This window comes from Dromiciops gliroides, chromosome 6, assembly GCF_019393635.1.
Source record: "Dromiciops gliroides isolate mDroGli1 chromosome 6, mDroGli1.pri, whole genome shotgun sequence".
Classification (NCBI taxonomy): domain Eukaryota; kingdom Metazoa; phylum Chordata; class Mammalia; order Microbiotheria; family Microbiotheriidae; genus Dromiciops; species Dromiciops gliroides.
In genome coordinates, this window is record NC_057866.1 from 274,924,444 (window position 1) to 274,938,912 (window position 14,469).

Genomic DNA, 14,469 nt, shown 5'->3' on the forward strand with positions numbered 1-14,469 from the left:
TATTTTCCTTGCCACATCTTGTGAAGGAGACAGGGTGAACGGTTTCATTCCCATTTAATAGTCTGAAGCTCAGGGAGACAAAGTGGCTCACCTATGGTCACACAGCTAGTGTTAAGGGATTCAAGCCAGGCATTTGGCAGCTGGCCCAATACTTTCCTCTATACCACATGACTTCCAATTCTTTGAATGAGCCTCTTTTAAAGGAAGGCTGACTTGAGGGGTTTGTGATTTGTAGTCATTTGGGTCATTGTCCCCTAAGAATTGAATTTGGCTTTGGCATGTATGACTCAGTGACCAGGATTGCCACTTTAGTTTCCACAAATCTGATGAAACTGGCACCATGGGACCTGGATCTGCCTTTTCTTTAGACTATTAGAAACAAGGTCAAGTATCAGAGCAAGCAGCTTAAATCCAATGCTCTATCAAACTATTTTCTCTCCTCCCCCTCCCCCTCCCTCTCTCCCTGTGTGTGTGTGTGTGCGCGTGTGTGTGTGTGTGTGTGTGTGTGTGTGTGTGTGTGTGTGTGTGTGTGTAATTCAGTAATGCCAGATGCCCTCTTTGAGGAGGTTCTAGAATCCTAATTATAGATTAAAAAAAAAGTTGGGGGACTATGAGTAATGGAAGGTAGACAATGAAAGAACAGGATAAGAGCATCAGGGGAAATGATACTATATGTCATCAAGAGGGTTTTCCAAATTAAACCTAAGCAGGATTTTCAGCTGAGGCTGTCCAAGGTGCTAGTCTCCTAACCTGGTGGTGTAGCATCTAAACCCCAAGCCCGCATCTACAATGAGTGTGAATTTCTTCAAAAAGCTGACTCATGGACAATGAAATAAATCCACAATTCCTGATGGCCTGGTATTTGGGATAATCACTTCTTTAGTTTATCAGTACCTCTAGGCCTTCAAATGTGCATTCTTCAAACACTTTCCATTACAGATACATTCTTTCTCCTGAACAATAAATTACTCTTTTAAAAAAAGAAAAAAATAATAAATGGAAATAAAAGGATACATTACATTTAAAAAGATAAAACAATGAAACACATTTTTGACATTCATCTCACAAATCATAGGAAATTGACTCTCTCTAGATGTTAAATGATTGAATATAAATAGTAAAGGTCAGGATTATTTACAGTGTGACAGGAAATTGAGAGAGTACAAACAGACTTTAACTCAGGATAGTGAGTGATTTAAGGAAACATCTCAGTAATGTACACTATGTATTTACAAAAGAATATAGACTAGGTGTTGTGATATGTGGCCATTGTAGTTTGTCAGCATTTTGCCGCAGCATTCCAAAGGTCTTTGCACAAGGGAAATCCATGTTTGCCTCACCAGTACCCAGGGGCAAAACCAGATTTTGCTTCTGTCACCTCTTAACCACAGGCCACAAAGGGAAACATTGTCCCTGAGCAGGCCCTCTGGGGCATGCTCCACATACATATGGAGGGAGACCAGAGATGCCATTCCATTGATGGGGAACATTCATACATATCCCTGGCAAAGCTGGCCATTGGGTTGAGAAAGCATGTGGCAATGCTTTTTAACAAACCACATCTGGGAGCAAGAGCAAGGAACACAAAATGGGGACTCTAACTGAAAGGGCGTTTTGCATATACCACATTCCATTGCATACCCATGTAGTCTACTGTATGCTCTGCACACAGTAGGTGTGTGATAAGTGTTTTTATTGATTAATCCCTGATGGGATTGGTACAGTTATAATAAACTCCCAAGGAGCAAGTTTTAATGAGGTCCCATGCAAATTGCATTGACACAGATACGGGGTAGGTCGATGCAAGCCAGGGATGCTGGTTCTCTCCCTCTCCCCTTGCAGATGGTTGCTGCATTGAGTTTGTTGTAGGAGAAAAGAGCAAAACAGTAACTGAACATCACAGGGACACCCTGACGATTCTTGGGATGTGGCCTCTATGCTTGCAGCAGACTCAATTACTTTGCCTTTTTCAAGAGAGATTCTATTTGATCCTGGGGCCAGAAGACATTGATTAGCTGTGGACCTCATAGGCCACTTCAGGGAAGAATGCTGAATATTCTAGGCAGTTTGGCAAGTCAAATGGATTTTGCCTGGGTTTGCTGGCTGGTATATCCAGGACACGAGCATCACATGATCACAATGGTCTAGGGCTTTGATACAGCTCTATTAAGGTCTAAGGTAGTATTAGGAAATCCCTCATGGGAATGGGCAGAACATTTGCCAGATCCTGCCAAGGCATCACTGAAGGAGTTAGGAGTGGGAACCTTTGGGGTTAATCTTTGTTTTTTCCCTATCAAAATCTTTCATCTTTTCAAGGTCTAATGACCTCAGTAGAGCTGATTCTGTATGTCCAAGGAATCCTTATGGTACATGAACCAACAGAGATGCTGTTGAACAAAGAAAAGTGGGATGCAGAAGCAAAGAGATTCCAGCAATTTGGGCTAGAGGCAATTTCAAGATCCTGCTGTCTGCCATCTCCTTACCTTACCAAAAGGTTTAAAGACATGGTTAGTTGCTCCTTGAGCTGCTCTTCTGAGTAACTCTGCTCAGTCTTCTTTCCCTATCCAACATATCTGGCCAAAGCACCTACATTTGCTTTCTATATCTCAACCCCATCTGGTGCTCTGTATTTGTTTTACTATTTTGGGTGAGTATATATATTTAATTCACCTCCAAATAAAATTTCATAATGCATATCTCCTGACACATAGGATTTGACCCTTCTCCTGGGGTCCTTGCTTGCTTTAGGTTGACATTTTCTCCTCAGTACTCTGAAGCAACTAATAATCCATTTTTGTTGTTCCCTGTTGTGACCCCACTGTAAGTAGTAGGGCTCCCTTTAAATGTGGAGGGGATCTGTGAGCTTGGGTTAGCCCAAAAAGGTGTAGAACAAGGCACATGGATGTTTGTGATCCCATTTATCTCCCTGAAATGAACAAATTATTAATTCAGAATGTCAATACCTAAAGCCATTCTTCTGTTGTCATCCCAGGAACACATCCACAAACTGGAGCCCTATCTGAGGGTTTGCCTTATGCCAGGGAAATGAGGATGAAAGAAATCTGATGGAGGTGGTAAGAGGAATTCATGGCCCATATTGCAAAAGACCTCAGGGCTACCTGGGGGTTCATATTGAAAGGTGCTATATTAAACACTGGAACCACCCCCCTGCAATGGTGTCACATGTCACATGCACATTTGCATGTTCTTGACAAAAATCAACATGCATAATTGGGGGCTGGCTCAATCCAATGTTGATTAGAGAAAAATAAGGGGGGGGGAGAAGGAGATTAATGGCAAGAAAGTTAGCAGCAAAAATGGTTGATCATTTCAGTCATTTTTTTTTTTTGCCCTCTGTTAACTTAGCATCATTCCCTCCTCTTGTATCTTCTTAACCTCTCAACCAAGGGAATATTCTCAGAAATGTCACTATAGAGGTCACATGTTGTCATTTCATCTTCTATATCACTTAGGCATCACTATAGATGTTTTTGTCTGGGGCTTTCTATTCTTTAGTGCCCCTCCCATTTTAAGCTGAGAAGTGATCACCAATCCTCAATTCCAAGTCAAAAAAAGATTGAACTTTTATTGTTTTAGGATTTGGTTTCTAACTGTTTGAGTTGTTACTTCATTCCCCCAGAAACTGAGAGCAGGTGTGAGCAAGTATTCTTATCAGGGATTGGGTTCATTTCAATGGTCAACAAGATCCCATTCCTGAAGAAATAACAAAAGCCCTCTCTCTCTGTAGGAAGGAAGGTGGCAGGCAGGCAGGAAACAAGGAAGGAGAGAAGGGAGGAAAGAAGGTTGGAAAGAAGGGAGGAAACAAGGAAGTAAGAAAGGAAAAAAGGCAGGAAGAAAGAAGGGAAGCAGGAAGGAGGGGGAAAAGGGATAGATCCTATTAAGAACAAGTTTCCTTCTGAATAATAATATTGATTTATGTTTTCAATCATAAGATTCCTTCCTGGCTTTTATGTAGCTTGATGCTGTTTTCTCCTATAATTCTTAGTAGCATGCTGCTGGACCTACTATTATTTCCATGCTCATTGATACAAGCCTTTGGCCAACAAAATAGAAGTAACTCATTGTAAATCCTGATAGCAAAGAAAACTTCCTACCAAAGGAGGATGGTGCTTGGATGGGTAAACCAACACAAATCTTACTCACTTGAGCTCTGACTATAAGCCAAAGGAAGAACAGTGGTAAGTCCTATGGATCCTAAATCCATTCAACATGATGATGCAATGTACAAAAAGCCAGGAAAACTGACCATGGGAAATTTTGCAGAAATACTGTGGAACAGCAATCACTGTAACTGGACAAACTTGCTCTCAACATAACAACAGAACATAAAGGCACCATTGATATCTTTCTCATTTTTAAATACTGTAAAAAATTGCTACATATGGCACATAACACATTTTTACATACATAGATTTAATTTATAAAAGTTTTTTTCCTGTTTTCTATTTGCAGAACTGCTAAAATAAAATAAATTGTTTAATTTAAGGTGGAATACTTTGTTATATAAAATAAAGTTTTACACGTGAATCTATGTGTTTATTTAGGTTTTATACAGCGATAGGGTCTTGATTAGCTATTACACTGGACAGCCTGGCCTGGAATTCCTCCTGAGTGGAAAAGCGGCTGGTTGGGTTAGTCCTACTGTCTGCCAGGCGGAAGGCAGGGGCTGGCTCTAAGCCAGCTGCCATCGGCGTCTGTATACTCAGGAAAGGTGTATTTTCGCCTATTCTTTCATCTTCTGTCTCACTTTCCGAGTTACTACTATCAGAGCTTATGTCGCTGTCCATTTCCAACCTGTTAGAAATATGGCCATCAGGCTTTGTTCTTTTTGCCCGCCGGCTGTTGACGAGTTTCTTTGTGGGTTCTTGCGCTGGCTCATACTCCTGGGTGGTCTCATATTCCTGGGTAGTCTCATACTCCTCATCCTCCACGATCCTTAAGGGGCTAGGGGGCAGGCTATTGCTCTCATGAACTGGGTTGTGGTGAAAGGAGTTGAATTGTTGGGAGTGGTGATCATATTTCTTCTCCCGAAATCGTGGAGGTGTCACCAGGAGCAGAGGCCTCTCTTCTTCCACAAAGGGGCTGACTGCCACAGATGGCATGGACACTGTCAAGCTTGATATGGGTGGAGACATTTCAGAAAGAGGTGACTTAGGGGAGCTTGGCATGTAGAATTCTACGGGTGACATGCGAGCTGGGGTAGTCATTGCTGATACATATCTAGAAGAGCACAAAAAACTCCAATAAACAAGGAGGGAATAAATACAGACATGAGGATTTGGGGAAAAAATTGGGAAAGGGAAATTTTGATTACTACCTACTTAGCCTCAGGACAAAGCAATCCTATTTACTTTTCATTTTTTCCCATGTCAGGGTTACAGGTATGGTGCCCCTGGGATCCATCACTGGACAGAGCTGAGACTATCCTCCCCATTTACAAGGAATGAACATTTCCAAATGCTATACTCAAATCCCCTTCTATTTACTTCTCTGGGCACACAATGTATTCCAGTAAAATGTAAGTGCTGAGAGGGAAAGGGCCAGTACCCCTCAGACCCAGCATAGAGATTCACACAGAGCAATTGGGACTAAACACTCAGTAAAATCATTCAAATTTTCTATTGAAACACAATTTGAAATTGGGGAAAGAGAAGCATAATGAGAGGTATCCTCAAGTGGGCAATCGTTTCAGCATGCTGTTCTGAGAAGCAAGCCTTAGAAGAGACTGTAGAAGAAGCTAGAAGAGACATTCCTGTAGGCTAAGTCTGCCGACATTTGGATCTGCCTTACATCTTATTTCCACCATGATCTTCTGCTTTACGACAAAGGCCTACATCAAATGAGATGACATATGTGGAGTGCTTTGCAGAACTTCAAGCACTACCTAAATGCTAGCTGCTATCAGACATGATTGTTAAATGTCTTATCCTAAGAGAAGGACAATATAGACCAGCTTCAGAATGAGGAAGCTCATGCCACTCTGATAGAATCATAGATTGAAAGTTGGAAAAGGACAACAGTTCCAAAGTGCTCCTTTTACAGATGAGGTGATACAGAGAGAGGTGAACCAGGGTCACCCCGACAGGAAGTGGCTGAGTTGGAAATTCTGGTTCAACTCTCTTCAGCATTAGAGCTATAGATATTTGCATTCAAGGCAAGATGATATAATTGTGTCCCAATGGCATTCTTGGGATTTCTTGGACTAGGAGGTACAGATTTTGTTTTTCTTTTTCCATCAGCTTTGTGTTTCTAAAGAGAGCTCCTCTCCTTACTCTTGCTATATCTCTGTCCAAGGCAGGGAGAGTTCTGCTGGGTTTTCCTATTGCATTAATTTAGGTTAAACCTATCCATCATCTATTGCCAAATGGTGATCACATGGTGCAAAGAGAGTTTTCCCTTCACTACCACATCAATGTGGATGATTGTCACCTGTACCAGAAGACTTCGGCTCAGTCACTAGAGAGAATAAGTATACAATCAGAAAACATTGGGGAAAGTCTGAGGTGTTCACCTGAGCCTTCATGCCAATGGCTACAGGGCAGCCTGCAACCCTGAAGGGTGTGATTATGCAGGCTGCAGTATACAAGAAAAGGAATCCTAGTCCCTTCCTACATGGGATGTGTTGATTCAGGTGGAGATTAGTATGAGATTGAATGGGAGTATCTAAACTCAGAACATGGGTCATTATGGAAAGTTCTTGAAAAGCTGAAGCTCCAAATTTATGACTTTGAAGATAGTTAAATAGAAATACATTATATGTCAGCTACTCCAGACTCTGTGGAACAATGAGGGTTAAGTGACTTTCCCAGGGTCACACAGCAACTAAGTGTCAAGTGTCTGAGGCTGGATTTGAACTGAAGTCCTCCTGAATCCAGGGCTGGTGCTTTATCTACTGCACCATCTAGCCCTCTGCCAGTCTTTAAAACTTTAGGTTGCTAGCAAAATTCTGGATTAAGATGCATCCCAATAAAAGACATGAAGAGCCCTACAGGTAACCAGTATGGGGGAGAGACTCTTCACTTGGGCATGACGTATGACATCATGTGAACAGGGGGAATAGGGACCAAGGATCTTCAGCTTTGGGAAGTGAGAGGGTGAACATATAGCTGCAGCCATTAGCCTCCATGTTGGACAGGGGGGATCATTTTAAGGAATGGCTAACTCAGTGAAAGGTATCATTGAAACTGCTGACTTGAACAGGAGATCAGAAAGGAAAGAGAGTGGATCGCTTTGAGGACAGTGAGAGTTCACAAAAGGGTAGAACACAGGAGATCAGTAGCTAGCTTCAGATAAAAATGATCCATTCAGCCCTGAAAAAAGCTATAGCCCTAATGAAGGTGAAAGCCCATTCTGGGGAAAGGGCCAGAGAGCAATAGAAGAGAAATCAATATTTGGTGGGTTCAGTCTGGTCTGAAAGCCCAGAAGTAGCAAACTTATGTAGTAGAGACAATAGGGTATTGTGAGAGTAGAGAGTTAAACCTGTAGGCAGGAAGACCTGAATTCAAAGCTTGCTTCAGATACTTAATATCTATGTAAACCTTGGCAAGTCATTTAACTTCAGTCTGCCTCAGTCTCCTCATCTACAAAATGAGGATATTAGCCCCTATCTCCAAAGGTTTTTTGGTGAGAAATTTATAAAGTACTTTGCAAATATATAAATTGTTATTATTAGCATAATTATTGTACCAAAGACTAAAGGTTATGCATAGATAAGAGGTAGGCAGTGCCACTATCTAATAAGGATAAAGATGGACTGCTTAGGGCTAAATCAATGTCCCAGCTTCCCTAATGCTTGGAAAATCTTCAGAATTAGATTGAGAAGATAGAAGCATCTCTGAGTACATTAGGTTTGATGGCCAAAAGATGACAGCTTATAAGTGGGGTGAGAAGAGTATCCCCCCACTCCTCATGAATGAATGGGGCTGTTGAAAGCTACAAGACTGGGACAAGCAGGTGATGAAGAAAAGATGATTTCACATGGTCATGGATACTTACCATTCTTTGTCATGTTTTGTGGCTCACACTCAACTTCCTAAGGCCCTAAGATCCTGGAATCCAAGTATTTCCCAGGGGGCAGCCTTGGTGGCAGTGGTCATTATGATAGAGAGCTATACCTGCAGTGGTATCTGTAAACATGGCTGGGCTCATTGATTGAGCAACTAAATGAATGACACAGATATTCTTGGGATTTCTTTATCAGAAGGTTGTAAGACAAAGCACAGGAAACTGCGGTCCCATCACTACTTACTACAGTGACAGTGGGGGAAACAAGGATATAGCCATTCCACATTTTGAGGTCTGTCCCATAGAGAAAAGCAGAGAAGAGGATGACTGGGGCATGGGTGGGAGTGAGTAAATTCTCACTAGTCATGGAAATTGAGAGATAGAAGGAGACAGGGTAGTTCAAGGACAGCGGAGTTAAGGCAGTATTCCAGATAGAGAGGAAGCACACTGGCTTGGTTCTCAAGGCTCCCTACTTTTAAGGAAGAGCTACTTTTGTGAGTTGAAAAGGCACTGGTGCCTGATAAGGCACAGGGCCTGAGCACTGAACCAAGATGTCTCCCAAGTACAAGCCTCTTTGCCACAAGGAAGAGCCATGTGGCTCCACATGATGGGTTCCCTTAGCTGACTTGATATTCCTGGAAGTCACAAGTACATTGGAACATCATGCCCTAGGACATGAACCTTCTTGTTCACTACTTTTTTTGTTGCTTCTGTTGTTGTTGTTGTTGTTTTGGTTTTTTTGCAAGGCAATGGAGGTTAAGTGACTTTCCCAGGGTCACACAGCTAGTAAGTGTCAAGTGTCTGAGGCCAGATTTGAACTCAGGTTCCCCTAAATTCAAGGCCGGTGCTTTATCCACTGCGCCACCTAGATGCCCTTTATTTGTGCACCACAAGAGAGATTGGGAACACTTGGCTGAGCCTCAGGCCCTTGAAATCCCTAAAGTTCTTGAGTTAAGTAAAGGTCCACAGAAGGGTTGTCAGGTCTATGTATGGGAAGCTGGGGTTACACAGCTATGTACTAAGTTGTTTGAATGATTTAATCAAATATATATATATTGTGTTGAGCAAAGCTTTTTATGGTTACGAAACAGGAAGAAAAACTACTCATATGGATGACCACTTGCCTGATAATTTGTTAAGGGACCACTTGTTGTGGGATCAATTGGGCTAGGTGGGCTCCAACATCCCTTTTACTCAGAGGGTCTCTGATTCTCTGACCTGGGTTTGATTCTAGTTCTGCCAATTCTTTGCCTTATGACCTTGGGCGAGTTACTTTTCACTGGACATCATTTTTCCCACCTGAACAATGAGAGAGTTGGACTAGATAATCTCTCAGGTTCCTCCTTCCCCTTTGAGCCTGTGCTAGATGGAAGCAGAGGAAATAGCCTTATCTAGGAGGGGACCAGCATGCACCTCCTGGCTCTCATTACTGCTACCCAGGAAGTGCCCTTCAAGGAGACAGTGGGTTCTTACTGTGATTCTCTTACGGGGGTTCTCCTTTGCAGGTAGCTTTGCCCTTCTGTTTTACCTTTCACTGTGAGGAGAGTCTCGGTAGGAATCAGGGGTCTCTCTGGCATGCCTGAGGAAGCTGTTACATTCTCGGGGACCTCCCATGCCATTAAGACGTCCTCTAGGGCCCCCAGCTGGGCTGGTGTGCCTACTGTTTTCTATGGATGAAATCACGAGCACAGAGTGACTTTCGGAGGCAATGCTTTCTGTGTGCCCATTACTCCAGCTATGGGAAAGAAAAGGAAAAAAAAAAAAAGAAAAAACACAAATAGTGAGAAGAGAAAAAAAATTTTTCAAATGACAGACAAGAAAAAAACCCAACCAAGTGAAACTGTAGAATCCAGCGTTCAAAAGCCCAGTACCCTCAACTCTCTTGCTAATGCACTGCTGTCAAATAGAATTCAGAATAAGGTGGGGTTTTCCCTGCCTGAACAACACTAGGTCATGGAATAGAAGGCTGAGTCTCTGGATTCCAAACAGGATTGTAGTGTAATAACCCACACTTCTGTGATACTTTTGTCACCACCCATCTCCATTGTACAAATGAGGAAAGCAAAGTTCTTAGTGGCTAAGTAAGTAGATAGAGCAGGGCATGGACAGGCTTTCTTTCAGGTAGATGAATTTTGGCATAATGCCCAGGACATAATGAGTGTTTAAGAAATGTATGTCGACTATTGATTGCCACAGACACTAACTATATGACCTTGGACAAGTCACTTAACTTCTCTGCAGCTTAGTTTAGTCCTCTGTAAAATGAGGGGGCTGGACTCAGTGATGCAGGAAGTTCCCTTCTAGCTCTAAATTGATGGTCCTATAATTTTATGTTAGTCTTCATCTGTGAGAGGATTTGAATTCAGTCCAGGCTCCAGGTCCAGCACTCTCTCCAATATATCCTGCTGGCTCTCCATATCCTTTTAGAGCATCATTTCCATTCCAGTACCCCACATTTCTAGGTGATCATCACCCAAATGCAGAAGTTCAGTGTGCTCAGAAAGATCCAGAGTCCTAGAGTAAACATCTATGAGACACAGTGAATAGCATGCTAGATGTAATGTCAGGGAGGTTTGAATTCAAATCCTATTGTTATGTGACCATGGGCAAGTCATTGACCTCCTTCAGCCTCATTTTCCTTATGGTTGAAATGGGAATAATAATAATATCTACTTCACCAAGTTGTTGTGAGGATCAACTGAGGTAGCATTTTTTAAAGGGTTTTGTACTTTCATAAAAGCACTACATAAATGCTAGTGATTGTTATTGTAATTGGAGACTTGGCAGAGTTTCACCAGTATTTTTCCTAAAATCATCAGCTCAAGGCATCATCAGAGGAATACAGTTGAGCCTGGAGCCAGCTTCTAAGAGTAACTCCAAAACTTGTAGAGGCTCTCCCCAAATCTCATAGTGCAACAAAGCAGTAGTTCTTGCATTCGTATCTCCCAAAGCCCAGGGAGATCCTCAGGGGAAATATTCCATCTATTAAGACAGATCATATTCCAGCCAGGTGACAGTTCTTTATGGGGTACTGTGGTCAAGAATTTTATGACCTGGTGTTTAACCTTGGACAGTGATGAACTTCAGTGTGCTTTCTTAGGATAGACCTTTAAAGACAAGAATGTTGCCTTGGAGTTTGAAGTATTTGACTTAAATCAGGAAGACCTGGTTCAAATAATATCATAAAAGCTTAGAACTTGTGGGACCCTGGTAAGTCACTTATTTGCCTGGGACTCAGTTTCCTTATCTGTAAAATGTAAAATGAAAGGGTTGGATCTGATGACTAAACTAATGAGCATAATCCATAAACCATAATTTTACAGCTAGAAATGATCTACGATAGTTTGACTAGCCCAGCCTTTGAAAACACAGTGAATTTGAAAAACTCAAAAAAATACACCAAAATAAATAAGCTAAGTTAAGCAGTTCTCTGGCCCTGGGCCAATAATCAAGACCTCAGCCCTACCTAGTGGCTCCATTAGTGCTGCTCCCTGAGCCAGGAAACCTGTATGCTAATCCTACCTCTGAAAATTGTTAGTTGTGTGACTCTGGGCAAGTAACATAAATTCTCCAAGCTTCAGTTTCCTCATCTTTAACATGAATACAATGATAGCAGCTACCTTATGGAGTTGTTGTGTGAAAGATCAGAGAATATAACATAGGTAAAGCACTCTGAAAACCTTAAAGTGCTATAGATATACTAGTATTAATAACAATAACAGTAGCAAGAACAATGATAACAACAACCAGAAGTACTCAAGTATTGGATCTTTTGTTGAATTGTATATTAGAACATTGTGTCAAAAGAGGTCTTGTGTCCATATCCAGGGTTTTATCCAAGGAAGTGAAACTATGATATTTTTCTAATGTCTCTTTCTAGCTCTAAATTCTACAATTCTCCAATCAAATACAAGGAAAACATAGTGTTTAACACTTATGTGAGTTTGAATACCTCACTGTAAAAGGTAATATATTTTCCCTACAAAGAGAAAAAGGTCTTGGTCAGACTCTTATGGGAGCTTGGTTTTTTTTCAGAACCTGTTTATTTTTTTATGAAGATAACAGCCACAAAAAGGCTATGCAAGGCTAGATTATTTCAGTCAATCCTTATACCTGTGGCTGGGTGTCTGGGTGGCAGCCATGGAGTGATGAGCTGGTGAGGTACAGTGACTGGCGGAGAATGATGTCTCTGTCTCTCGTTCAATAACGTGTTCACTAGAGATGATGTTCTTTGATACGTACTGCTAGAGAGACAAAGAGGAAACAAGTGGAAGTTAAGAAATCTCAGATTAGTGATATAAAAAAGAAACCACATTTAGAGTATACATATTTCAGGTAATAACTTAGAAATGCTTAGTTGTATGTATTAAGTCACTCCCATTCCCACTTCTGTGCTCTCCTTCTACCACATACTTTCAATTTCTTCACTCAGTCCAGATCCTAGTAGCTATTATTTAACAACATTTTTCTTCTCTTTTCTCTAAGTTCAGTGCCTGGTCTAATGTATTTCATTCCACTTCAACTCATGCCCTAATACTAAGGACTTCAACATACATACTGATGTTCCCCCCTAAATACCTTAACTTCCCAGTTCTCTAATATACTCAGTTCCCATGATATACACTCAGTCACAGAGATGACAACATAAAAATAATTTTACCATGAACCACAGGTACTCCACTTTCTTGTTCATGAAATCCAAAATTAAGTAATCTGATTATAATCTATTATCATGCCATATGATCACTATTTCTGTTCTTTACCTTCACTGTGACATCTATTTTAACCACCCCTTTGTTCTTCCACAGAACATCATCCCTAAATATACTCTTCATTCCCTATCTCCACCCCTCAGTGAACTGATCAAACTCTACACTATCCTTCACTCTCAAAAACCTTACCTCCTTGTCTCAAGTCCAATTCCCAACCTTTGATTACTCTCAAAATCTACTTCGTTTGCTACTAAATTGCTACTAAAATTCATGTGCTACTCAACTGTGATGAAATAATGGGATTTAGCAGATACTCAAAGACCCACCTGGAGATTAATCTAGACTGATTGAATCAAGTGAGAGTGATTGACTGCTGATTAGCCTACTTCAAGTTAACTAGATTGTAATAACACCTGGCTAGCCCTTAAGAAGGTATTGTTCTCAGAAGCTAAACTGTGAACTCAACTTGAGAACACCTTCAAAACCAGCGGATTTGGATGATGCCAAACAATCAGCTTGAAGCAGTGTGTAAGGACTGCCTCTGTTCCAGACCTATAAAAAACTTCCACAATCAGCTTGCTGGAAAATTCCTGATTAAAGCAGGCTCATGGAGGACTTGGGGAAGAACCCAACCAGGTTGGAACTCTAGGCTAGATAGGCTTTTTCTTAACTTTCTGAACTCCTTGTGAATATCTGTATGCTATAATAAATGTTTAATGCCCAAAGACTGGTGCTAAATGTTCTAATTTAAGGTGATCACACAATATAGATTTTAAACATCACACAATAGAGCTGGAGATAATTATTAAACCATGCTGAATGGGTCTACTATAAATTTGTGTTATAGAACCTCAACTGGGCCTCCACTACAGCAAGGTAATTTAAACCTCTTCAAATCCTACTCATCACAATAGCTATTCTAAACTTTTTCAAATTTCTCCAGACTACTTGGAGTATAGTATTCCTTATATCATCCCAATCTTACAAATGTAAGAACTGAGGGTTAAATAATTCAAATCCAAGATTACATTCTATGAATGCCTTGAGATTTTGTTTAATTTTCCCCATTCAAATTCTTGGTTCTTTCCACTTTACTGAACAATTATATTTTTCTTTATTCTCCCATGAAATTCATCTCTTAAGGTCATCATTAGATAAGTTAGGCAGCTGCCTGGCACAGTGGCTAAAGGTATTATTTATACAATGCTTTAAGATTTGCAAAGTCCTTTACAAATAATCATCTTTTTATCCCTACAAGCCTTGGAGATGGATATTATTGCGACCCCTATTTTACACATAAGGAAACTGGTGGAGACAGAGTCTTGCCTGGGTTCATATAGACAGTAAGCATCTGAGTCAGGATATGAACTCAACTCTTTCTGATTCCAAGTCCAATATTCTAACCATTATGCCACCTTGCTTGCTAGACTCCAACTGGTGAACTGGAGTCAGGAAGACTTGAGTTTTTTCCTTTTGGGGTTTTTATATTGTTCAATCTGGGTAAAAGAATATCTAGTATTTCTATGTGATTTGAGGATTATAAAGCACTTCATATTGTCTTATTTGATCTTTACAACAATACTTTGAAATGAATGCTATTATTATACCCATTTTATAGATGAGGAAACTGAGGCATGGAGAAGTCCAGTGACTTTGTTAGGGCAAAAGAGCTAGTAAATGAGGCAGGAGTCAAACCTAGGTAATCCTGCTTCCAAATCCAATGATCTTAGTA

General features: G+C 40.9%; 1 protein-coding gene across 10 annotated transcripts in view; it reads right to left on the reverse strand.

Annotated features, from left to right (window-relative positions):
* Positions 1-530: 530 nt before the first annotated feature.
* NRG1 (neuregulin 1) overlaps positions 531-14,469 on the reverse strand; it is an 818,450-nt gene continuing 804,511 nt past the window's right edge. For 8 of the 10 annotated variants that reach the window (XM_043971800.1, XM_043971806.1, XM_043971805.1 and 5 more), the window contains 3 exons: positions 12,139-12,269; positions 9,554-9,760; positions 531-5,241 (listed from right to left, as the gene is read on the reverse strand). In XM_043971800.1, the coding sequence (XP_043827735.1) occupies positions 4,569-5,241; positions 9,554-9,760; positions 12,139-12,269 (1,011 nt within the window). In that variant the 3' untranslated portion in view covers positions 531-4,568. Of the gene's footprint in view, positions 5,242-9,498; positions 9,761-12,138; positions 12,270-14,469 lie in introns of all 10 variants that reach the window. The other 2 variants (XM_043971802.1, XR_006353605.1) reach the window with 2 other exon arrangements.